Source organism: Rissa tridactyla, chromosome 6 (assembly GCF_028500815.1).
Source record: "Rissa tridactyla isolate bRisTri1 chromosome 6, bRisTri1.patW.cur.20221130, whole genome shotgun sequence".
NCBI classification, from domain to species: domain Eukaryota; kingdom Metazoa; phylum Chordata; class Aves; order Charadriiformes; family Laridae; genus Rissa; species Rissa tridactyla.
The window spans coordinates 33,157,016-33,182,321 of NC_071471.1; the positions used below are offsets into that span (position 1 = coordinate 33,157,016).

General features: G+C 48.9%; 1 protein-coding gene across 1 annotated transcript in view; it reads left to right on the forward strand.

Moving 5' to 3' along the window:
* Window positions 1-25,306, forward strand: part of LOC128911676 (putative neutral ceramidase C) — a 35,582-nt gene that overhangs the window by 286 nt on the left and 9,990 nt on the right. The window contains exons 2-17 of the mRNA XM_054206956.1: window positions 8,219-8,693; window positions 9,711-9,796; window positions 9,967-10,089; window positions 12,725-12,840; window positions 14,543-14,718; window positions 16,421-16,500; window positions 16,897-17,046; window positions 17,625-17,801; window positions 18,202-18,329; window positions 18,965-19,042; window positions 20,064-20,184; window positions 21,627-21,752; window positions 22,060-22,146; window positions 23,007-23,111; window positions 23,261-23,342; window positions 23,847-23,962. Of these exons, the coding sequence (XP_054062931.1) occupies window positions 14,553-14,718; window positions 16,421-16,500; window positions 16,897-17,046; window positions 17,625-17,801; window positions 18,202-18,329; window positions 18,965-19,042; window positions 20,064-20,184; window positions 21,627-21,752; window positions 22,060-22,146; window positions 23,007-23,111; window positions 23,261-23,342; window positions 23,847-23,962 (1,416 nt within the window). The 5' untranslated portion in view covers window positions 8,219-8,693; window positions 9,711-9,796; window positions 9,967-10,089; window positions 12,725-12,840; window positions 14,543-14,552. The remainder of the gene's footprint in view (window positions 1-8,218; window positions 8,694-9,710; window positions 9,797-9,966; window positions 10,090-12,724; window positions 12,841-14,542; window positions 14,719-16,420; window positions 16,501-16,896; window positions 17,047-17,624; window positions 17,802-18,201; window positions 18,330-18,964; window positions 19,043-20,063; window positions 20,185-21,626; window positions 21,753-22,059; window positions 22,147-23,006; window positions 23,112-23,260; window positions 23,343-23,846; window positions 23,963-25,306) is intronic.

Genomic DNA, 25,306 nt, shown 5'->3' on the forward strand with positions numbered 1-25,306 from the left:
TCCCACCATCGATCGCTTCAGCCGCGTTTCCCCCAAACCACAACACCACTGGGGTACGGTACGTCTACAATGATTCTTTGGCCTTCGCTTTCTGGAGAAGCGTAGCCAAGGGGTGACGGCGGTCTCCTGGAGACCCTGGACACCTGCGCTTGCTTTTTGAACTTTCTGTGGTGAGATCCTTGGGCAACTTCCAAGGGCAGTCCTGTTTCCAGTTGGAGACTGAAGCACCACCTACGTTGTCGCTCTGCCCTGGGCGCTGGTGCATCGTGTGCGTCTACCTTGGGTGCGTCTACCAAGCTTGTGCTGCTTGGGCGCACGTGGACCTTTGCCACTGGTGCTCAGCAGAGGTGAGCACAGCAAACTTGTGCCAGTGAGGAGCAAGAAGTCAGTAAAAGATCTAAAATCCGGTGGTGTGCTGCCTTGATGGAAGCAAATGGAGCTAATGGCTCTTCCCACATGGTGCCAGTAAAACCATCTTCTCTTGACTTGTAGTTGAACATTGAGTTGTTTAGTTTGAGGAGGACAGACGGACAGGAGCCTGGTGTGTGTGTGGTAGGATAAACCTTAACACGTTGTCCAGTGCAGATTCCAGGAGGCTGAAATTTCAAGGAGGGATCTCCACTGGAAAAGGACAGCTTAAGATGGAGAAGGACCTGGCAAATTGCCTGAGTCATGAACAAACAGAAACTGAGACCTTTGCTAGGAGAGTGGACTTTGATGTCACTGAGATCCATTTTGATTTAGCTTTTAGTCCTTCCAAGCCGGGGAAGTTTGAAGACCCTTAAAATACAGGGACAGGAGGTTTTTGGGGAGCAGGAGCCAAGCAAGGGCAACGATCCCTTTGCTTTTCTGTACTCTGAAAAGAGCAATTAACCCCCATCAACCTCCCCCGTCCTGCTTTTATTCAGGGGGCAGCTTGGTGTATGGCCCATTGTCTTATCCTTCTGGTGCCTCCACGAGCTCCGTTTTTGGCAGCTTTTCCCGTCCAATTCAGCAGATACTGACAGCAAATGTTTGCTGGAAGGATTTATGGCTGCTTTTTGACCGTTTGATAAGGACTCCCTCCATAGCCAGGCGAATGGAATAGAGATGAACCCTTTGGGTCACGCAACGTGGTGTTCCCAAGCATCTCCTCTGTAGAAAAATCTTCCTTGTAGAAAAATCAATGTCAGTTTTCCAGCACTGGTGCATCCTCTTTGTGGCATTTCTGCCACTGGTTATCCTCATGTGCTGACGGCTTGGCAGGGAATGCTGGTGAGTGCCGGCATTTGGGCACCACGCCCTCCGCACATCCGTCCTGCAGCCGCCTTTAGATAAGCAAGCGCAGCTCTAGCGAGGTTGTGGAGCAAGCAAGAATCCCCCAGCTTGGCTGCAGATGGTTTTCAGCAGCAGCATCTCTGCCCCAGTGGTGGCTCTTGCTGGCAGATGGTTGGCGCATAGGCACAGTGGGCACGGAGTGGCCCACCTTGTTCGCTTTCTGCCCAAGTTTCGCCCAGAAGAAAAGCCAGCAGGAGTTAGCTTGGGCAGGATCTGCCCAATTCTGCGTTGCTGTTTTTTAACCTCCAGGCCCAGAGGGGTAAGAAGGATTTCCCAGTCTTCTGCCAGAGCTCTTCTGCTTTGCGTGTGCTGCCTGGCTTGTCCTCGGAGCAATGCTTTCCCTTGTGCTCTCCCGTGTGCCAGGTAAGTGCTGGGCCTGTTTGAGCAAAACTCCATCCAGGGCCCGGGAACAACTCTGGTAAATGCTGGTTTGGGTACAAATGAAGATGATGTTGTCACCAAAGCACTTGCTTTCCAACAAATGCTTCTAAATGCATCCATCCACCTTTTGATCCTGTTGCAGGTTGGTGGAGGGGGGAAAGGGGGAATGGGCTAGCTTGGGGGAATGCGCTTCAGCCAGGAGATGATGGGCTGAAGTCAAAGTTGGCTGCTGTAGCGTTTCTTCCGATGTCTCCTACGCTCCTAAGCACTGGAAGTGCTGCCAGCTTAGACTCGGAAATCTCTTAACCTATTCTGCTCTCGAAAGACTTCTGTCGAAACAAGGATGTCTCCCTTGAGCACCCCTCTCTGATGACAGGGACAATCCTCCAGGTAGTACCATGGGGTCCAGTCGCTTTGGAGTTGGTCCCATCCCCTTTAACACGATGGGGACGACTTGCTGCAAGAGCTTTCCCGTAGGGTACCTTCACCCCCAGGAAGGGTTGAAGCAATTCATCCAAGCCCTACTTTTGCCCAGGCTTTGCCAAGCAGCCGCAGAGTTGAAGGGTCTCTCCTTTGGACCTAGTTACGATGCTCTTTTGGTGACTTCTGATGATTTTTGGTCAACGTTCTCCCTAACTCAAGAATGGCTTCTGCTCAGGCAACTGCTAATTGCCTGCAGCCTCAGCACATGCCAATCACAGCATGACGCTATCCTAACCACTGGTTTTCATTTTCCCAGGGAGAAAGACACGTTGCCAGACAAGTTATTTGAGAAGCCTTTTGTTTTGGCTTAATTTTGGTTCCTCTCAGCTTCTTGCAGGTGGAGCAGGGCAGGCACGATGAGTCTGAGTGCAAGAGCAGCCTTCACTGCCTTGGTGGGGTGGTTTTGGCTCTGGCAGCCCCCTGCCGGGTGAGCGAGCCTCAGCTCTCCCTCTGAGGTGATTTTTTTTGGTGTGTGTTTGTTTTCCACGCTATTTTATGGGCTTAATGGGAAGGGGAGTGAGTGAGGAGCTGTGGTGGGTTGACCTTGGCTGGGTGCCAGGTGGCCAAGGGGCTCTGGGCTGGTCACAACGGGGTGCTTTTCCCACTTGTCCCCCTGTTAAGCTCACCTCAGCCTCCGACACAGACGGTTCTTGGCATCCCCCTGTCACTCCCGAGGCTCAGATGGGTTCTGTGCCCCTGTACCCTGATGGCACCCGCGTACGCTGTGCACCAGTGTCTACCAAAACCTTATACTTCTGTGGATCTGATGTTCCAGACCATCAAAAATACCCAGCCATCCCTTTCCTCCTCCTGGCCAAAGGCAGGGACCCTCTGTTCCTGAGTATTCACTGTCTGACCCTTGCAGTGCTACACCAGAAGTCCCCTCACCAGGATCAAGGGAGGTAATCTCAGTTCTTCAATGTCTGGGACATCGCTGATTGCCTTCTTTTGTCTCTACGGCCTTCTCGGGTGGCCCCTTCTTAACAGCTGTCTTCCCTCTCAGTTCATATATGCGGGCTTCCAGCTCAAAGGTGGGTTCACCAACCCACTCCCTCATGTCCTCCCCCTGGCCACGCAGGAAGAACCAGAGTGCGCCACGCAGTGTGTGCCTAGGGGCTCACCTTCCCTCCGACAGGTGCAGGAGAGGACTGATTTCTTGGGGTGCCCCTGACAGCCAAAGCCCTGGCCCGTAGGGATGAGGAGGAACAGAGATTTTCTTCAAAATTTTGAAACCGAGAAGACACTCTCTCCGCAGTTGGTGTATCCGTATCCTCGGCAGCGATGCATTGCCTGCTATTAGAATACGATACCGGGGTGCTTTGAATCACCTTCCTCCACATGGCCCATTTGCACAGGACCTCCTCTGGATCTTTGGAGACCTCATCATTGGCTAGATCACTGTAGATGGCTTCCAGCATCACCAAGTCTCTCAGGTACTGGATGCCTTCATCTCTGGTAGTCCACTTTCCCGAGCGGTTCACAAGGTTCTCCTTGAATGGATATCTAGCCCTTACACTTGAAAAGAGCTGACTCCGGAGACTGCGAGTTGCTGTCTCCTTCCCAATTCCTCTCTCAATCCCCTGGTTTCTAGCAAGGGATCCCAGCTGCTGGGCCCATTATCCCAGCATCGGAGCAGCCAGGCAGCAATCCGCTCACCTGGCTGGCAGCTGTAATCTTTCCTCATGTCTCAAAGTTCTGATGAGGTCAGGGACGGGGTAGTTTCTGCTTCCTTCCTGTCTGATTGCTCTCACTCCTTCCAGTTTCTTTGTCAAAGGACTGTCTTCTCGATCGAACCTCTCTTCTTCTTCCTCCTCCCTTACAAATCAATGATAGGGACCTGTTGTTTTCCTCATCCGCTGATTCTTTTTCGCTACCGGGACAATTACTGTAGTTGTTGTTGTTGTTTGGGTCCCTGCCGCAACAATGGCCCTCTGACAGTCGTGAACTGTGGCTCGGTAGACATGGGCCAGGCCCCGGTACAGTGCGAGGAGCTGCTGGTGTTTGCTGGGGCAGGCAGGGCACCCTTCTATCAGGTGGCACGTCAGTTTGCCAGGGTTACTCGCCTGTTCAGGTGTAAAGTCCCACGTTACGGGAGGTGATAAATCCTTCCACACTGCCTAAATCCTTCCACACACCCTGCCATCCACGGACCAGCCACCTCCGGGCACGTTTCAGTATCGCCTCACCCAAAAGTTTTCTTCTCTTGCACCAGGATGACATCAGATTCCACAAACCCCCTAATAGGTTCGCAGTGTTGATCAGTAGTGTTAAAACAGCTCACGTAAGGGTGAACAAGGACCTCAGGAAAACTGCGTAATAAACCCATCCGCAGCCATGCTGGGTGGGAAGAGGGAGATGCGCTTCCTTGCCCTCTCCACGAGGTAGCTCCCCCAGCACAACAAGCCCACCGACGCCAGGGCAAAGCACGGAGCCGTTGTTTGCACCGGCGTGTTCCCGAGCTCAGCAGAATACGGAGATAAGCAGAGCAGCCAACAAACTCCGTGACTCGCATGGGAGCTTGCCGCTTAACAACTAGTCTGACTCTAGCACATGTCATACAGAACTGGTGTTGTCTTGAACACCCAGGTTGACCTTGGCTGGACGGCGGGTGCCCACCGAGTCACTCTATCACCCCCCTCCTCAGCAGGACAGGGCGGGGAGAAGACAGGACGGAAAAAAACCTCATGGCTCAAGATAAAGGCAGTTTAATGAAAGCAAAAGCAAAGGCTGTGTGCAGAAGCAAAGGGAGACAAAAGATTTCTTTATTCTCTACTTCCCATCAGCAGGCGATGTCCAGCCACTTCCCAGGAAGCGGGGCTTCAGTATGTGTAGCGGTTGCTGCAGAAGAAAAACATCATAATAATGAATGCCCCCACCACCACCACCTCTTCTTTTAGATTTTATTGCTGAGCGGACATCATATGGTCTGGAATATCCCTCTGGTGGGTTTGGGTCAGCTGTCCTGGCTGTGTCCCCTCCCAAGACCTTGTCGTCCTCCCCCCGCAGCCCGCCGGCGAGGGGGGATGTTGTAGAGACAGCCCTGATGCTGTGCCAGCGCTGCTCAGCAGCAGCCAAAGTGCTGGAGGGTTAGCAACAACCTTCCTTGCTCCCGAAACAACAGCTGATTTGAGGGCCAATGTGGGGAAAACTAACTCCATCCCAGACAGAGCCCGGTACAGGAGCTCAGGAGGTTACCTGTTTCTCTGCACTGACGTCTCCCCCTTGGCTAGAAGATACCGCTCCGGACCTTCCAGCAGGGAGACACTCTCGTTTATTATTTTTCAGCCCTTCAGTCCACTTCTACGCATTCATCGCCTGCATTTTGACAGAGCGATTGAAACACACCTTCCCATTAAATGTTACGTATCAGACAGGGAACGTGCATTTGGCCTTTTGCTGCTGCTTCAGATGACTCATGGCAAAATATTTCCCATTTGTGGTGAAGCTTTAACCCGTTTGCCTCTAATCCGTGGGCAGACTTAAGGCATGTGAGCTGGAGAATTTTGGGGTGTTGCCATGTCTGAACTCCCATCGAGTATTAGACAGTAACAAAAATTCGGCAGGACTTGGTTGACCAGAAGGGTGGGAGGGTTTTGCTCTTACCGCATCCTGGGACAATGTTTCAATAATGTTTGGTTGATATCCCTTCAGTTCAGCTATTACTCAGTGACCCGCACATGACTTTTGAGTTCAGAAGCCATAATCGTTCCAGTTTTGCCACCTTTGCAAAAACACTTCTCCCTGTTCCAACCCGCCCATCCTAAGCTTTCCGTGAGTGCTCCCAGCCATGCTGTCCCGCAGGAAAGTCACCGTTTCCCACCACAAAGAGCTCTGATGCCGCTGCCAGGAGCAGCTTTCAGCTGTGCCGTGGACCCGTGATGTTTCTACAACACAGCGTGCTGTCTCCTGATAAGCTGTAAGTACCCAAATGCCGCTTCCCACAGATCTGTTGGTGTCTGTTCTGGAAAATATCTTCTCCCGCTCCCCACCAGCTATTTAGCACGTGTGCAAGGACAGGTGTTTGAGACCCTCAAGGAACACCAGTAGCCCAGAGCTGGGACTGCGGCAGGTTTTTGTTGTGTGGCTCTTTATGGGCCTCCTCTTCTTGTTTTCTGTCCCTTTGGCATCACTTTTGTCCTCCTCTTGCTTCCCCATTGAAGTTTTAGGTTTCACCTGTACCCGCAGAAAGGGGTCCTGAGCTTAAGTGATGTATTTAGAGCTGGCTTTAGCCATGTTTCCTTGTGTCACTCAAGCCCAAGCTCAGACAGCTCCTGTGAGCAGGCAAGAGGCATGGTCACTTGGCATCTCCCAGCTCATCTGCCGGGCGTCAGATTTGTCTTTTCCAAAAGAACTAGAGGTTTCAGAAAGCAACTGAAGGCAGCTGCACTAATACCCGCCTGGACTGGCCACCTGCCCACCACGCTCAAGTTTCCCAAGGAAATACTTGAGGAGCTTTAAGCCCAGCTTGGATCAGGTGAAACACCTGAACTGCTGCATTGGCCACTGGAGGTGAAGGATACTCCAGAAGGAAATCACTGCGTGTGGAAGGTCTCCCTGCCCAGGCAGGGGGCTTGGAACTAGATGGTCTTTAAGGTCCCTTCCAACCGGCACCATTCTGATTCTATGTCCCAGGTGTTGGGCAACCAACTAGAGATCTCGAGGGAGATCTTGTGCTACCACTTGGTGCTTCTGGGTCAGCCTGTGTGCCAGCCTGGTCACAGGGCAGTACTCAAGCATGGCCATCATGTCCATGACTTCATCCCTTTACCCACTGGAGCTACCTGCTGTTGCTTGGAACAGGTATGCAAGTGTTTTGACAGGGAAAGCTGGGGAGGAAAATCCACACGGTGCTGCCTGAATCATCCCCTGGTGTGTCCCTGCCAAAACCTGAGCAGCTTTTTGCTGACAGCTCTGTGCAGAAATCTTATCTCCTGCCATCAGGATCCTCCTGCGTCCAAGTAAAAAGGACTTTGGCCATTCTTTATTGAATAAACAGCATTATCTCAGAGGCTTCATAATTTCTTTCCCCTCCTCACATCCAGGATCCCAGGCTTTGGTGAACATCCTGGGACAAAAAAAGCAACATGTCCGTGTTGAGATGGTGGTTGTTTCAATTTTCTGCGCAGGATCTGGCCATGATTTAGCAATTAGGCTTGAATCAAGGTTTCCATCCTCCCAGTGACAAGGCCTGTGACACACCTGACCTTGCTGGAGAGTTGTTCACAGCTACGGGGTATCTGCAGTGGATTCCTAGGAAAAAAAAGGGAATCCACTGCAGATTTCCCCAGAAAAACACAGGGTTGATGCAGGCAGTTTCAGTGGCTGCAGAAATCCAGCCAGGTTTTCTGGTCTTGTAGATGGCAGCACAAAATATTCCTGTGTAATAAAGAAAAGCCTGGGCATAAAACATTTTTTTTTTTTTTTAAGAAAAGGAAATGTCTCTTCATTATCCTTTTGATAATCCCCAGCAGAGGCAAACAAAAATTCAGCCAGATTATGCAGCAGATCTGTCCTCTTCCCAGCTCTGTGTATGCAGTGAGTTATACCAGCCGGTAGGTCTCTTCTGGACTGCTTTTTTGATGAGTTTAATTAACAGAAAGGCAGCAGGATTGGTGTGAATCTCTAGGAAGGCCTTTTGAAGATGTTCAAGAACCCCACACCTCGTCCAGCAAACAAGGAAGCTGCGTTTTGCAAGCACAAAGCAGTGGGAGCTTCACCCCAAAAACGGGGCCAGACTTGCTGGCAGAAAATTAGACTTTAATTGTAATGCAAAGGAGGACGTGTTTTGGCTTTGGGCCATTCATGCTGAGATGTCTATGGTCTGTCAACCAAAACTCAGTTGGGCATGGAAAAATGGGATGGCTGGGCTGCTGGCCCGATGACAACGAGCCACGTCAAAAAAGCAGAGATCCTTTAGAGAAGGGTTTTACCCTCCTGCCTCGGTGAAGGCGGTCGTTCCTTTAATCCTCACCACTTAAAGCATTACTTTTATTGACCATTTTTAACAGATTAATTTTTTTCTGCTTGTTTGGCTTAGGTCGGACATGGCGAACACCGCCCTGTTCCTGGTGGGGACAAATCACCTCCTGTTGTGTTCCTGCCATCCTACGTTCCTGGCTGGCCCCTGGAAACCTACCACACCTCTGTAGGTTAGCCAAAAATGGTTGCCGGGAGGAGCGTTGCAACTCTGGATGAACATCTACCGCGTGCTGAATTCAGGTGAAGCCACTCTGAGCCTGCGTTTGGAAGGAGCTCAGGCAAGATCGGGTATTAAAGCTGGAAGAAACGGCGCTGTGAGACCACGTGAAGGACCCCATGAGAGGCGAGGAAGGGAAATCCAGCCAGGCTTGAGGCTAGTTTTCTTGAGTGGAGTGGGCAACAGTGAAGGACTGCTGATGGAGTGGTATGTCCTTCCCCTCCGCCGTCTGTGGGAAAGCCAGAGCTACGATAAATTCAGGGTGAAAATGAGGATTGAGAGAAAAGAAAGGAAAGCAAAGGGACAGAACAGACGAGTAAGTACTCTATTTAGTCTCTTCTCTGACCTGCTTAAATTTGGGTTTTCCATGGGAAGAGCACCTGGAAGGCCAAGGGCAGATGGGAAGTCCTCGGTGTTCTACGCGTACCTTTCCTCTGTGTCCCTTTGGTGATTTTTCCCCATCACTTTTCCTGCACGCTGATGTTGGAAGACCAGGATGGAGGGATTCAGTTTCAGAAGGTTCACGAAGAAGATTGTCGTCTCCTATACGCTTAGAAGGGAAGAGCTTTGTTTTACGTGGTCCCAGCTTTGATGGCTTGCACAAAGCAAGCTCTCCGAGAGACCAGAAAATGCTGGTTTTGTGCAGGCTGGTTTTAAAGTGAAATGTAGATGCTGGAGGAAAGGATTAGTTCTCTGAAATGATGTGGTCTTGCTCTGGAGATGTGAGGAAACCAAAAAAATGAGGATCAGAAAGGGAAGCAAATGCTTCATTGGTTTACATTTTAAAGCAAATTTGCCTGATTTAGTTAGGGTTTATTTTTTTCTAAAAGGAAGGGTACATTAAAAATATTTTTAGCTTTCCAAATGTATGAAATGTTTTTAAGAAAGGAAAAATAGTGTCATTTTATCCTCTGAGATCTCCATTTACTGGCAAAGTTTTTCCAAACCCATGTTGTTTAATCCCACTGAATGAGAGGATCCACAAGACCCTGAATGCTCCTTGTCAAATATTTTCAAGTAATAAAAACCTGGTGTCATATGAGAAATCAAGAGGATCCGTCAGGAGAAGTCAAGACCAGCTGAGCGTTTCCATGGGTCGGTTGGGTGGTGGCATCAAACCAAGTAGGTCCGCAGGGGCTTTGCTGGCTTGTCCCAAAGCGCTCTGCAGCATTTGTGCTACGTTGAGAATGAAAACCCTGTGCTGCTTTGCAGCTACCCAGTGTGTCTCGGAAGGGTTAAAATTGGTATCATGTGATAGCAGTGAGGGGTAGAAGCCATTTTTCAGTAGGATAAATACTATAAATAAAATGTAACGTTCTTTTGCCTCATTTAGCACAAAATGAGAAGAGGAAGAAGTTGGAGGACCCTTGGTTTTGGGAAAGAGGATGATCTGTGGGAAACCTTTCGTCTTATGGGAAGGTAACTTGGCATGTTATGACGTGATACCAGCCCAGACTGATGTGTCTGGCCAGGCTGTCCAGGCATTGCTGAACAAGGATCTCACAAAGGAAATAATTTTCCTGGGTCTGCATGCATTTGACATGTGCGCCCTCTCTCAAATCCCGCGTTTTCTCCCTCCCCCAAAACAGAGCGTAATTTCAGGGATGTCCTGACCCTTCCAACTATGACTGCTGTTGCTTCCCAGGCTCTGATTTCCTTCCAGTCTGGATCTGCAGAGTTACTGATCTCGACCATCAGTGGTTAATAAGCAGGTTCGTGAGTGTCCTGCCCCTGACGGGGCAGCTTTTGCATGGGGGTTTTGTTTTTCAGGCTAGCTGCTCCGATGTGGCTGCTCTGGGGTAAGCATTGTGCCCCCAGTGGGACCACAGTCCTTCCTCGTGGTGGTCGTGCTGACAACCTGTCTGATGAGGTGCAGAAACCAGTGGGGAGAGTGTCTTCTGAGAAGTGCTGGACGCATTGCCAGGACTTCTCTTTTGAGCCAATTTGTTGTTGTTTCTTGCTAGATTGAGTCAGAGGTGGCTAGTGGCTCTGAGGTGCTCCAGGGGTACCTGTTGCACTGCCATATGATGACCTCTGTGTGCTCAATAAACACTTTCTTGGACACCATCTTGGTAATCCACCTTCTCTAGAGGCACTGGGTTGCATTTCCACAGGCAGGAAGGAGTTCAGAGGGATTTACCAAACCCTTAGCACTTCAGCTGAGGTCTTCGCAGTCCAGAAAGTCCCTTTTCTGTACCAAAAACCTTGCTGCTTTTGCAGTCCTGAGCCAGGGTGGGTGGACATGGTCATGCCACCTGGGGGAGATGGGGAGCTGTGGGTCCTCATAACCTCATTGAGCAGTCTTTGTAAAAGGAAAACATTTAAGACATTCCCCAAAACATGTTTTGAGCTCCTATGAAACTTCCTTTTCTTCCTCCACCTCCAGCAACAGCTGGGTTGTCCTTTCTGGAGTTATAAGAACCTCAGTGAGGTCCTCAGTTCTTTGCATTTCATGGGCTGAGACTGGCAGGACACACCATCGCTATACCAGCTACTTAAAACTCAATTTCTTAAGTTTTCATGATGATGTAGCAAAGATACCACCTTCAGGGACTGCTCTTGCTCTTCCTGCTAATGCACAACCTACTTCTGCCTCAGCTCTGTCCCAGCACCATTCCCCTGACAACAGAGTGATTGACTGCTCATGGTTTTGTCAAACGAGGCTCTTTAGTTACCTCCAAGGCCAGTGCACAATGTGGGGCAACCTTGTGACCCGAAGCAGGGTATTCCCAGCAGTGCAGAGGTGGCCAGGGATATGGGAGTCCTGGTAGACAACAGGATGACCATGAGTCAGCAATGTGCCCTCGTGGCCAAGAAGGCCAATGGTCTCCTGGGGATCATCAAGAAGAGTGTGACCACCAGGTGGAGGGAGGTCATCCTCCCCCTCTGCTCTGCCCTGCCCTGGTGAGGCCACATCTGGAGTGCTGTGTCCAGGTCTGGGCTCTCTGGTTCAAGAAGGACAGGGAACTGCTGGAGAGGGTGCAGCAAAGGGCTACCAAGATGACTAGGGGACTGGAACACCTCTCTTATGAAGAAAGGTTGAGGGATTTGGGTCTCTTCAGTCTGGAAAAAAGACAGCTGAGGGGGGACCTTATCAACACTTATAAATACTGAAAGGGTGGGTGTCAGGAGGATGGGGCCAGGCTCTTTTCAGTGGTGCCCAGGGACAGGACAAGAGGTAATGGGCACAAACTTGAGCATAGGAAGTTCCACCTAAACATGAGGAGGAACTTCTTTCCTTTGAGGGTGGCAGAGCCCTGGCACAGGCTGCCCAGAGAGGTGGTGGAGTCTCCGTCTCTGGAGACATTCCAAACCCGCCTGGACGCCTTCTTGTGCCACGTGCTCTGGGTGACCCTGCTCTGGCAGGGGGTTGGACGGGATGATCTCCAGAGGTCCCTTCCAACCCTATGGTTCTATGATTCTATAATTCTATAATCTGTCAGCCCACATGGCAAAGCAGGTTATTTCTCCGCTGACGTCAAGGGCAAGCACGTTCCTTGGGTATTGCAGCGAGGAGATAACGTATCAGTCAATCCTGCTTATCCCCACCAGCCGGTCCAAAAATCACAGAGTTAAAGGTGATACCGAACGTGACCTTGAAGCAATGACTCACGCTGCACGTACTTGATGCTAGCTGGAATGTTGACCTTTGGATTAGGGTGGGGGGGAAATGTCAGAGGTGGTCCCAGCCTTAAATCGCTGCCAAAATGCATGTGGGGTCTTTCACCACCCCGGTACACCCGCTGGGTTATTGCTCGTGGGGTCTTTCATCGCCCCTGCCAGTCAGGGCAAGCAGCTGCTCCCTGAGGGATGTGATGAGTCCCATTACGTTTGAGAAGAGCAAACTGTCAAAATCCTTCAGATAGAGCATGTGTTCGCAGCTGGTGCTGTGCACTTCGCAACCTGTCTGGGACTCAAAGGGAAAACAGATGGGGAAAGCTGTTTTTTTAATAGGTACGATTTTTAACAAATAAAAATACATTAATGAAGTGTATTTTGCACTTAAAATACAATCCCATATTCAAATCCTTCTTCTAGTAGAGGTTGGAAACCCTGTGGACTAGTCTTTCATGAGGAATAGGAGCCGTGGCCAGGTAGGAAGCAGCCCCCATGCCACAGGCTAGTCAAGCTGTGATGAGGCAAAGAGAAGGGGAAAAGTCCCGTTCCCAAATTCCTCGTGCACCAGAGCTGATCAGGGCAATCCCAGAAAGGTTATTTTAGAGAGGTGGGCACTGTTCGTAATTAAAATAAACACGCTGGGAAAAAAACCAACCAACCAAACAAAAAACCCCTATCATCTCCTTTTGCAGTAAAAACTATTGATTGGTTTCTTCTTATCTTGTGCAGTGCTTGACTCAGAGGGCTATAACAGCAACAATTTTCAAGCTGAGCTTCTCAGCTTGAAACAGGTTTCGAGCCAGGAGACATTCCCCGCAGGCGCTGGGACACCTGAGGGATCTCAGGTAAGTTTGCATGAGATTTCAGTGGGATTTCGTAGGACTAATGTTTGCTTCTTTTAGTATTCCGTCAGCAGTAAACTTCTTCCCCCGGCTGGAAGAAGAAAACTGTGATTGCTTATCGCGCAGACGGGTTTACGGCTGGTGCTGTGATATTGATTACCTGGGTGGGTTGCAGTGGTTGCCAATGCCACGCTTGGAGAATAAAAAGGGGAGTAAGGAAGCCCGTAATATTATATTTGTTGCCACGAGAAAAATTTGCTAGGTGAAATTCAGCAATGATCATGATTGCTGCAGCTTACGATGGCAAAAGAAGCTGATAAGAAAGGTCACCTATAGTAAGTCTACTTGGGTCTCTGGTGATGTTGGTTCTCATCACAACATTTCCAACACCGTAAATGCTACTTTCAGCAGTTATTTTCTGCAGGTTCATTGTTTCCAGGGCATGTCACCCCCAGGGAACAGCCTGTGGGCATGAGCTTTACCGAGCCCCGTGCCAGACCCACCTTGAGGCGAATGTTACCTCCAGGAATATCAGAGGCTCTGCCTCACTCTTCCCTTATTAATTGCGCACCCATCCTTCCCCATCTCCAGTCCTGCGACAGTTGGGCCCCAGCAGGGCCAACAGGGCAGCTGCAGCGGTTGCTTGGGGCCGTGTCCAGGTGAGCTGGGTGCATCCACAAGGATGGAGACCTCCCGCCACTGTAGACAAAGAACCAGTCCTTTGGCCAAATACATGGGGCGGTCACAGGCAGAGAAATGTGATCTGCAGTAATTTTTATCTGATAACACATCTAAGGACACATGGAAACCTCCAAAGCTATTTAAAAGGCTTATTTCTACCTTGTACAGATGCTTACAGGAAGGGCAAAAGGCATGTCTTTGCCACTTCCCCCCGGGAAAGACTTAAGCCCTTGACATAAATCTGAGGTGCCAGAGCAGGACAAATCAGGGGTCACCAGAGCTTTTGTCAGAGGAGGAAATAGCATATTTTCCCATAGCTGTATTTTGAATGTATTTTTTTTGTTAATCTTTAACCCAAAATAAACCTCCGTCCAAGGAGGAAGAGCAACATGCAAAAAGCAAACGCAAAGAGCTCTGCAGATGATCAAGAAAGCCGAAGTCTAAACAGAGGGTCTTGTCTTGGAAAGCTGTCACAACCACTGCTTTTTCTAGCCAGGAGAGAACTGCACCTGGACATGCAATGCGATGTGCTTTTCTCATGCTGAGTTTCCTAATTTGACTTTTATTACGGTGACAATATTGTTTTCTGATGTGCTCTGAAAAGCGTGAGCCGCGGAAAAGCTGAGAGGCTTCAGGCCGCAGCATCTCCCTCGGCCTCTCAGTGAACGTAGGATCTGGTGGAAGATTGTGGGGTTTATTTAAAAAAATCTCTTCAAAAGAGTGAGCGAAGCGTCACTGGAAAATGCCGGATTGGTAACTCGGCCGCTCACCCTGCCCTATCAGACCTCGTGATGGGGACTGGTCGCTGCTCACAGGAGATACGTTTTTGCTGTCTTAAGCAGATTGAAAAATAAATCTCCACTTCCCACCCCCTATCACTGCTGCTGCCTGCTCTGACACTGGGATGGGGAACATAAACCATCACCAGGTCTCTGAGGGTGTGGAGTGCTTCTCTGGGTGGGATGTGCCCAACACTGGAGCCGTCCCATCTGCTTTCCCCATGGGCTCCTTTCTGCTTTCACAGTGCCCCCACCATGTGTGGGAAGAGGTCCAAGTGCTCCTTCTCCCGCCTGGAGGTGATCCTCATCGTTTGCCTGGTGCTGATGATAGCGGTGACCGCGGTGCTCCTCATCCTCCACTTTCTCGTCAAAGAGAACGGCAAGTTGATGTATTTCAGTCCTGCCGTCACACCCCGCATAAGTGTGTGTCCAGCGCAGTAATTTAAATTAAAGGGAGACAGACAGAGGGTCACTGGGCCACTGCTGAACCTTCATGATGTTCTCTCCGTGTGGTCCTCTTGCACAGGTGTGGCACTGTGCTGTTGCTGCCCTCTGGGTCAGGAGCATGGTGGTCAAACCCAACACGAGCATCTCTTGGGGAGCAGATACACGGCCTCGGGGCTGGTGGGTGAGACTGGTTGTGGGGATTCAGACATCCTCCCTTCCCTCTCTCTGCCTGGTGGAGAGGGTCCTGAGAGCCCCTCACTCCCAGCACTGCACCAAGGGGCTTCACAACTGTTGCAATCCCATCACAGCCTATTTACGCCTCCAACCCCATCACCAGACATGGGGAGGTGGGTGTTGGGAGCTGCCCAAAGTTAATTCTCAATTCACTTCTAACGTACCCCATGCTTGTCCTCTGGAGAGATAAAATCTTGTGGGGAAAGAAAACATTTTGAAACTTCAGATGTTTCCACATGACAGGAGCCGTTTCCTAGAGCCAGGCGTCTCCCCTGCCCTGGATGGGGTATCACCCGACATGTCAGCAATGGGACGTTCCAGTTTCTAGATTTTGATCTCAAATTGGATGTAGTTCAGGCTTTCCTCATGTTTTTAGGTTTTAACACACCGGAGTTTTGCACAAGCAATTCCTCTCTGTTGTAGCTGTTGGAGAAGGAGGTGGAAGAACGGTAGTTTTGATGGGTAGCCCTGTTCACTCATGCCATTTTAAATGAGATTTACCCTGTGGTCAGTCTGTGGCCAGGATGAGTGTTTCACTTCTCTGTTTTAAGTGACAACCTGGGAAAGGCCGGACTGGGAAGACCAAGTGTCCCTTTATCCCGATGCCCTTCCTTGAGCAGCAGTGGCTGGCTGGGGAAGACCGTGAGGACAGATCAAGCACATAGAAATATTTTCCCACAGTGTTATCTCAGCCTGCAGTGATTTGTGGCTCCGGCATTTCCTGAGATGCAGATTTTTTTTATTTTTTTTTTTTTAATTGAATAACCCTCAATGCCTTTTCTTCCATGAGTTTGTCCAGGCTTTTCCTCACCGCTTGCCTGGAGATCATTGCCCAGAGCTGCTTTTCCCTTCTTTGAGCTTCTGCTGGCTCTGCTGTAATTTTTTTGGGACTGGGCACCAGTGCTGGACACAGGACATGTTGGAGGCACCAGGGCGAAATATGGATGTGCCCGTCTTTCTTCTCTAGTCCTTTCCCGGTATCTCCTGACATGCCACCCCATTTTTCTCACTGCTGCTGAGCTGAATTTTTATGTAAAAACAGCTCTTAACACCCTTGGATCTGTTTCCTGCACGGCAGTGGTGGGTTTGGAGAGCTTAATGGGTGAAACTAGGTTTGTTTCCCCCTTCCTGTGAATCACGACACATTTTACACAGTCCAGTGGCCCTGTCCTGTGAGCTCCCTCTGTAGTTCTTCATGCCTGGCCCACCCTTTACCACCCCCAATGCCTTAACAGCCCCAGCACATTTTGTCCACATTGTCACCCGGCTGGAAAACTAAGCAGACATTATCAGCTGGATCCCCTCGCCCACGGGCCTGCTGGGTCCTCTGGGGATGTCAAACAGGTTTCAGGCATGCCATTTCTTTAAAAAGGCTGGGTTGCCTCTTCTGTCCCTGATTCTGCTTGCTCGTGTGTCCAATAATCTACTATTTATTCCTATAGATTCCAGCGAAGTAATAGCAAACTACTTACTGGGCGTAGGTCGAGCTGACTGCACAGGACCTGTGGCAGAAATTCCTCTAGTAAGTTGGGGGAATTGAGCACAGGGTTTGGCGAAATACTGGTTTTCATCACCTCTGGGTATTTTTTGCATGACTCCCGGTTTAGAGGCTCTGCCTTGCCAAATGGTTGTCATCTTCAAACAGTAGGTGGAATTTCTTTGGGGCTTTGAGCAGCCTGGTCTAGCGGGAGGTGTCCCTGGCGGGGGCGGTTAGAACTAGATGATCTCTAAGGTCCCTTCAAACCCAAACCATTCTGTGATTCTCGCAATCACAGGGCAAGATAGTCACAGCTCTGGGTGTTCGTATGTTGAATGAGCCCTCTAACCCGCTGGCAAAACTACTTAAAAAAATACGTGCAAAAGAATACATCGCTCAATATTTTGGCTGTGTGGCCTTGATGGAGTTCTTCACTTCCAGATGGGATATGCCAACCCAGACCAGGTGGGTGGTGGGCTTCTCACGCGCCTCTACAGCCGAGCCTTCATTGTGGCAGACCTTGTTGACTCCAGGCGAGTAGTGTTCGTCAGCGCCGACATAGGAATGGTGTCTCAGAGAGTGAGGCTGGAGGTATGTGGCTGGAAATGAACGATTGGCACAGTTTGGGTTGTTGCAGGTATTAGCATTAAGGTTGTAGTTATTTCTAAATAATATCAAGCGTGGCAGCGCACTGGCTGTTTGCTTTGTAATCTCCCTGCAGCACAGTCTTGGAGAGACGTGTCTCTCCCGAAGAAGAGCTTTTGATTCCTCAGCAAATGAGGCTGGACTTTGAACATGCTTTTCTTAGCAGAAAAATTATCATGAATACATTTGAATCACTAATATATTATTGTGATGCCTGTGTAATTCTGGATCTCCAGCACCACAGAGGAGGAAAAGAGGTGCCAGAGAACTAGAGACTCCTTGGATGATCTGGGCTTCACTGCAGGTTGGGCATAGAAGTCTTTACTTACCAGATTTTATTATTTTAAGGCTCCTGCCAAGTCAGTAGCTATAACCTACTTCTTGTGACACCAATATGGGACTATCAGGCAGAAAGAGAAGAGAGAGAAGATGAATGGTTGGGTTTTTTTGCAAGGGCTGATACAGATCTCCATAGCCTTTGGGCATGAAAAAGGTTTTTTTTAGGACCACCTCCTTCCTCTTAGGTGCTCAAGAAACTGAAGAGCAAGTACGGCAATCTGTACCGACAGGACAACGTCATCCTCAGCGGCACCCACACGCACTCGGGGCCTGGTGGCTACTTCCAGTACACGCTCTTCTGGATCACTAGCAAAGGGCTAATCAGACCGTCCCTCAATGCTATCGTGAATGGCATCGTAAAGGTCGGTGTCATCCAGTCCGTTGGCATGAGAGCCCATAAACCCAGAAAAGGTGGGGGGAGATACATTTGTGACTAACAGAGCTCTTGCTGTGATGTTTGTGGTAGCACCTCCGAATGTCTAAGTCTTAAAACACACTTGGACGTGGGTTCATGCTTACCACTGAAATCGTTTCAAAAAACAGAAGCCTTGAACTCTTTCTTTAGAAAGAGACAACTGTGAGTGTTTTCAAAATATTGTCGTAATTTTCTAGCATTTTAAAGTAGTTAAGAAAAAATAGAAAGCCTTCAGATTCCCAAGAAAGGGTTGGGGACAGCATGGAGGAAAAGATAGAGTTTATCCAGATAATCTCACGTATGCCTTACATGCACGGACTAATATTCCCTGCCTTTCTGCTTTTCAGAGTATTGATATAGCGCATCAGAACATGAAGAGAGGAAGGCTTTTTATAAACAGAGGCACTGTAGAAAACAGTCAGATCAACCGAAGCCCTTTCTCTTATCTTGAGAATCCAGCATCTGAGCGAAGCAGGTAAAAGCTCCTCAGGCAGGGGAGGAACAGAGCCCTGAAGAAAACCCTTCGATTGGGAACATCACCCAGCCGTCTTGCAGCTAGTGTTTCTGGTCATTCATGGGACAGTTGAAAATACGGAGCCAAAGACCATGGCAGAATGACACTGTTGCCTTCCTGGGTGCTTGGGTGCGTGCATCCCCAAAAATGAGTTGCAAGAGTGGGCTTGAAAGTTGAGGTTGCCCCCTCCAAGCACATGAGGCATTGGTCAAGGATGTGACCTTATGCTTTGTTTAAAAATTCAAAGACGGAAAGTAAAAGAAGTCTTTAGTAGATGTTAGCATTTGAGTTAGATGGCATTAGAGTGCCATCCTTGGTGCATGAATTTGTATCGAGAGAGAGCTCCTGTCTGCATCCTGTGGAGAAGCAGTGCCTGAGGTCAGCGACAACCATAACTCTTTCCTTACTTTCCCAGCTATTTTCAGGTGCTCTTCTGAGGTCTCACTGTGTGCTGGTAGTATCTGCGATAACCTCTTAATTTCCTTGCTCATGGCTCTCCCCTGCATAATCTAGTAGCGAGTTAAGGTGTCTGAGCAATGCAGAGTGTGACCATGGTTCTAGTGCTAATGGGATTTCCCTGCTTCATTTTCATCCAGGTATTCATCCAACACAGATAAAGAAATGGTGATACTGAAGATGGTAGACAGGAATGGAGAGGAGCTAGGACTTATCAGGTACTGACCACCAAAGTGACATGTTTTCCTCCAAATCCTCACAAACCACTGCTCTGTAGCAACTCTGTCTTTCCACACAAGCTCTCCTTCCCAACACTGACCATTGCCCGTAGAGCATTGCTCCCAGCTACCCACCAAGAGGGTCTCTGAGGGCATAAACCAGGCCAGCGTCCCTCCTCTACTCTGGGACATACAACAGCACCTGGCCCACCTACAGGTGGGCACATCTCCTTGCACAACCCAAAGGCATCTGGGAAAGATGACCATAGCCAGTCTTCCCTTGTAGGGGTGCAGAAAAATCCCCTCTCGGGCTCTCACTGTGTCCCTCCAAGCAGATACTAGCCCCAGCATCTCCAGGACCCTATGGCCTCCTCTCCTCTTGGTTATTTTAACACCCCACATTTCATGGAAAACATGCCATTCCCGCAGGCAGCATTTATGATTCCCGTCCTACCAAGAGATCTGTGGGGCAGTGTTCAGCCGCATGAAGTTCAGAGCTGAAGGCCAGGCAAATGAAGTAACATGCAGTGACAAAGCCATAATTGTATTTTCCTCATTTAGAAGTCACAAGCAAAAGTCTGATCGCATTAAGAGGAAGAGGGGTTTTTTTCTTTTTTATAAGAAAGAAAGCGTTCCTTTTTTTTCTTTTTTATGTCGTTGTCTCCTCCTTATTCTTTGAAACAAGAAAATAAAAATTCCTCCAAAACAGAATTTTTTAGACTCAGAAAAAAGTCAGTTCAGGTCTGAAATAGCTCTTGGTGGCCCTGATAATTACAGTGCCAAATTCTTGTGGCCTCAAGACCTGGACTATCACAGCCATGAGCCCTCCTGGTCAGGAAGGGAGAGGATGTGAATAATTCTGCCTTTATTAATCCATCCGTAGGTACAAGCAGTCTACCTTTGTATTCTCCCGGAGAAAATTCCCATAAGTCGATGGCAAATATATAGATTGAACAAGTCAATTGCCAATATCTAGATCGAACAATGCATTTCCTATGCGTGTCTTCTGATTCCTCCTCAGCTGGTTTGCCGTGCACCCGGTCAGCATGAACAACACAAACCACCTTGTGAACAGTGACAACATGGGCTATGCGTCTTACTTGTTCGAACAGGAGAAGAACAAGGGGATGCTTCCTGGAGAGGTGGGAGTCTTTTCAGACTGCTGAAAATAACGGGGAAAAAAGAGCTGCAACAGGGAGGGAATGGTTGGTGCTTTCTATAGGCCGAAGTGGGTTCTTTCAAACAGTGAAATGGGACAGCCGGATAAAAGATGAATGCTTTGATTTAGTTACTTTCTTCGTCTAGAGAAGAGGCGTTGCAAGGTGTACTCTTGACTTTCCAATCTAGTAATCGGTGGTATTTATTTAGACTTTAGGAATAAACCAAATTTATTCTGATTTGACTATTGGAAATACTAGCAAGACCCGTGTGGGACGCTTGATCCAAAGGGATCAATATATTGTGTCTGTGGTGTGGCATATGGTCTGTGGTGGGCCCCACTTCCTTCTTATGGCTTCCAGCCGGTTCTGCCTTCTCATTTTCATTTATCCAGAAGATTTACCATCCTCAGAGTACAAACACAGCTCCTTCAAAAAGCATTATTTCCCCTGAAATGTAAATATGGACGTGAACCCATCTCACAGACACTTTGAGTCATGAGTTGATTAAGAGGCTGTCCTGCATGTATCTCCGGCACGGACCTCAAAATGGTTGCCCAATTCCTATTTAAATACTCCAGGCAGAAGAACATGTGCAGGTCATACCAAACATGGAAACTAAAGGAAGTCTACCCAATTCCTGCTTGCAAATGTTTCTTTTTATAGTGGATTATCTAAAAGCTTTAAACAAGACTAGTGCATACTTATGGGTGCAGCAAGTTGACATGCACGCGAAGCTATGAAGTGTTTGCAGGATTCGACATGTAGGTGTATGGCCTGCCAGGCACATTGTGTCTAACAGTCTTAGAAGAAAATGGCTTAAGAGCTGATAATACGGCAAAATATCTGGTGTTGACACATCCCATCTCTAAAAGAAGGGGAAAAAATGAGAGTATCTACGAGAGCTGAATTCAGCTGACACTCAGCGTGTAACCAGCCTTGGTTCTAACAAGTACTGCTTGATATTAACTCCTACAGTCAGATCCAGCAGCTCTCACCCTGTAAATCAGTCATGGTGAAAGCCTGGCAGAAAAGAAAAAAAAAAAATCCTGTGCAAGGTGCTGCAATGATCCATGAACATCTGATCAGTAACAGGAGAAACTGGGGACATGGAGGGAAGAGCTGCCACTAAGGTGGGAGACGTAGATGAGGAAATGCTGTCTGGATACCAAAGAGTTGTGAAGGTCCCCCTGAAATGGCAGTTTGCATCCCGTGCGTCCTGTTCTCCCTTGCTCTTCCTGTTCCTAACCCTTGGGACACTCCTAAATCCCCATTCCAGTCCTCCCAGTCACTTCAGATATGTTTACCAGCATCGCGTGCTCATCAATGGGCCGTAACGCCAGCCTGGACTGCAGGGAAAGCTGCGGGTGATGTTTGCAATCACTGCAGGGCACTGAAATCCATCTGACCGCGTCTGGTTTTGGCAGGGCTCTTTCGTTGCTGCCTTTGCCTCCTCCAACTTGGGAGATGTGTCACCCAACACCAAAGGCCCGTTCTGCGTAAACACGGGGGAGTCGTGCAATAACCCACAGAGCACCTGTCCCGTGGGGGGGGTAAGTATTTTGTACTTGGCCTACATTAACTTCTGACGAGGAGAAAACTCGGGGTGGAGCAGCAACCTGGACACCTCTTTCAGGAACTTACCGCATCTTGGCCTCGCGCACCCTGGTTTCTGATCATTCAGCACAAACTTAAATTTATCTTACTGCAAAGGGAAGGCGGCGCCCAAATTCGAAATGGCTGGCAAGAAGCAATTAGTTCCCACAGTATGGCGATCCCTTGTGAACTCGTCCCCTTTGCAGTGCCACATGTTCTCCTTAATTAACTGATCACCATCACTATAAACAAATTTCTTAACAGGCGACGATGTGCATGGCCGTGGGTCCTGGCAGTGACATGTTTGACAGTACAAGAATTATAGGGCAAAATATCTACTTGAAAGCAAAGGTAAGTGATATTTTGCTTTATGACTGTGTGTGAATGCTGTTATTATATGCTTAAGAAGAAGTTTCCTGCTAATTCAGAAAGCACACACTTCTATTCAGATACATCATTGCAGGCACTACAATTTGAAAATGTTGGTTTGGGCTTTTAACCTCAATATTCCTTATCGGTATATAATGTGGATGTTGCCCCTTATAATCTCCCCCTCCCTCCCACGCACACATCTCAGAGGTGTCACGATGGGAAAAATCGCTGGTGTTGAAGACTCTCAGAAGAGCTCAGAGGCACCACCGCTTGTTGGCCAACTTTGGCATCAGACTCCCAAACAAACGCAAACGTGAGTTAAAACGTGTCAGCTTAAACACCCATGTAAAATTCTCCTTTCACCCTGCTTGACTTCGCATTTACTCTGCTGGTGTCCTCCACCCAATGGACTCCCTTACGTCGGCTGTGCCCTTGGGCTCAAAAGTCACCTGAATTTACTGGTTCCCCTTCTGTGGCTTCATGTAAAGTGAGAGCAGTCAGTAAGAGGACATTTCTTGGCGCTGTTTCAGGGATGGCAGCCTGTAGGAACTGGAACGGGGCCAGCAGAAGGCTTGATGGTGGCGGTTTCCTTTTAATCGCCATTTCACATGCTCTCCCTGAGGTCACTCCAGGCTGATCGTGACTTGCAAGTGACAGATTGCCCCACTCAGAGTGGCCTGGCATGTGCATCAGATGGCGAGGGAAAACACCGCTTTGCTTTTAACTCTGCAGGCTCAGGTGTCAACAGAATGAAGAAATAATTAACGTAGCTGAAATTCAGAAGAGCTGGCTTCCTGATTTCTTCTTCCTCAAGGATTTCCACTTTCTGTGCCCCTTAGGAGCTGTACGAAAAAGCTTCCCAGGAGGTCAAAGGACCCCTCAGCTCAGCTCACCAGTGGGTGAACATGAGTGATGTCTTGGTGGAGCTCAATGCCACACACACGGTAAGAGCGAGAGCTCTCGGGATGCAGGTATAAGGAAGGAACAAAGGTTATATTCTCACAGCAGGACTTGGCACGCTGAGGGGAACTGGTATTAAAATATCTCTTTTTCGTTTTTTGGTTTGTTTTTTTTTTTTTCCCTTCCAATTAAGGTTAAAACTTGTAAACCAGCCTTAGGATACAGCTTTGCCGCCGGGACTATTGATGGAGTGGGAGCTTTCAACTTCACACAAGGTAATTTAGGCAGCAGATGCCAATATGGCTTCGTACAAATGGAGGGGACATGGGGCATCCCCCAAATAGATTCAGAACCTCAGAGTCATTTAAGAACATCAACGGCTGGTTGAACCACAGTCTCCAAAGGGCCATTGTTTAGGAAGGTGCGATCTTACAGCCCTCTCGCAAGCTTCTCTGTGTTCATCAGAAAGCTTCTGGAGAAAGCTAAGACCGCGCTCTGAAGGAAGGATAGCACTGGATGGGGAGTGGGGAGAAGAAAGAGCTGGATCTGGGGCAATCTTTCTCATTCGTTCTCGTTACTCGAAGGCTGCCAAGATGGAGCTCAGCTGGGCTAAAGCTTGGCTTTTCAAACCACCCCAGAAAAGGGAGATAGTCAGAATCCACTGAGAAATATCCTATCCCACTCCACATAAGCAGGGAGGGGCAAATAAATGGGTTTGCTGTCCCATAGCTGCTGGGGCAGCTGAAGGAACAACATTTAAAAGATGTCTCTCCCTCAAGGCTCAGTAGAAGGGGACCCATTTTGGGATGGAATCCGGGACCAGCTGCTGGGAGAGCCATCCAATGAAACGAAGGCCTGCCACAAACCCAAGCCAATCCTCTTTAGCACCGGAGAGGTAAGGATACACCTGTGTGTGCCCTGGGAAGTGCAGAGATTGCTCATCTGGAATAGGTTTTGGTAGGGTGCTACAGACAATGTCTGTGCCGGCCCATATGTTGAAGACCAAGGAGAGAGAGAGAGTTGCATGGGTTTTGAAGGCCTGAAAATAGAAATCAAGAATAAGTGTTGTCATTAGTTTGCATCAGAATGAGAGAGGTGTAAGTTTTCTTCTTGGAGAGCAACATTTCCATACATCCCAGGAGGAGGGACCAGACCTGCTGCTCTCATTAGGGTCAAAAAATCCAACTGAATATCCATCCTGGCCTAACTCTCTGCCTGTGAAACAGCCCTGAGCAGGATGCGCAGGCAAAATGCATGAGGTCAGGGAAAACTAACAGTGCGTGGAAGTCAGCATCGACTCCTGGCAGTCTCTGGCTTCAGGACATCCTCTGCTGGTGCTCAGATCTTAATAGCTCTGTATGGATTTTTCTTCCATCCTACCACTGGTTTCCTACCTTAATCCATAAGAGGACCTTTCTTTTTGTCACGTGATGGACTGGTCCATGCAAAATGAACTAACTCATCACGGTACATTTTGGAAACTCTGGGGACTGTATCAACTTACCCACCTTCTCAGTGCTGTCTTCAAAGGTTTCTGCTGGGCTTTGACTTCCTCTGGAAATGTCCCATTGACATCTCTGCTTTTCTGTCGTGTTTACGCAAGCATCTGGTAGTTCTGTGAGCTGTAACACTGACTGATGCCAGACTTAGTAATCCACAGGTAGAATCAAACCAGGCTCAGGCTGGAGGTTCCCTGGGGTGGGGATCTCCTGCACCACCCCCCTCCCAGCAGGACCAAAACTTGCAGCTACAGCAGGTTGCTCAGGGCCATGTCCAGAAGAATCGGGGCAGTCAGCAAGGATGGAGATCCCCCGCTGCTTGGGTCCCCATCCCAGGGATGTCCCACTCACACAGGGAAGGGATATTTCTTAGGGCCAGCCTCTGCAGAGCTGCTGTCCCACGCTAGGGGCTGCTCTGTCCTGGGCAGGACTTGGTGTTTGTTCTTATTAAACTTTCCAAAAATCCTACTTAGAACTTTAAAAGAAAATTGATGCCCCGTTTTTCACCTGCTGTTCCCTTGGCGTTAAGGCCAACACACTGTATTGGAGCAGAATCATGCGCAAGGTCCTTCAGAGCACTTAGAGGGATGCCATCTGGAGGAGGCAACTCATTGTTATTCCTTTTATCAGTCTCTTTAAAAGCTTTCCTGGTGTCACTTTGTGTTCAATCAGCTCCTTACCTCATCTCTCATAAAAAGAGGTCCCAACACAGAGCGTCGTCCTACCCCACCTCCTCCGTC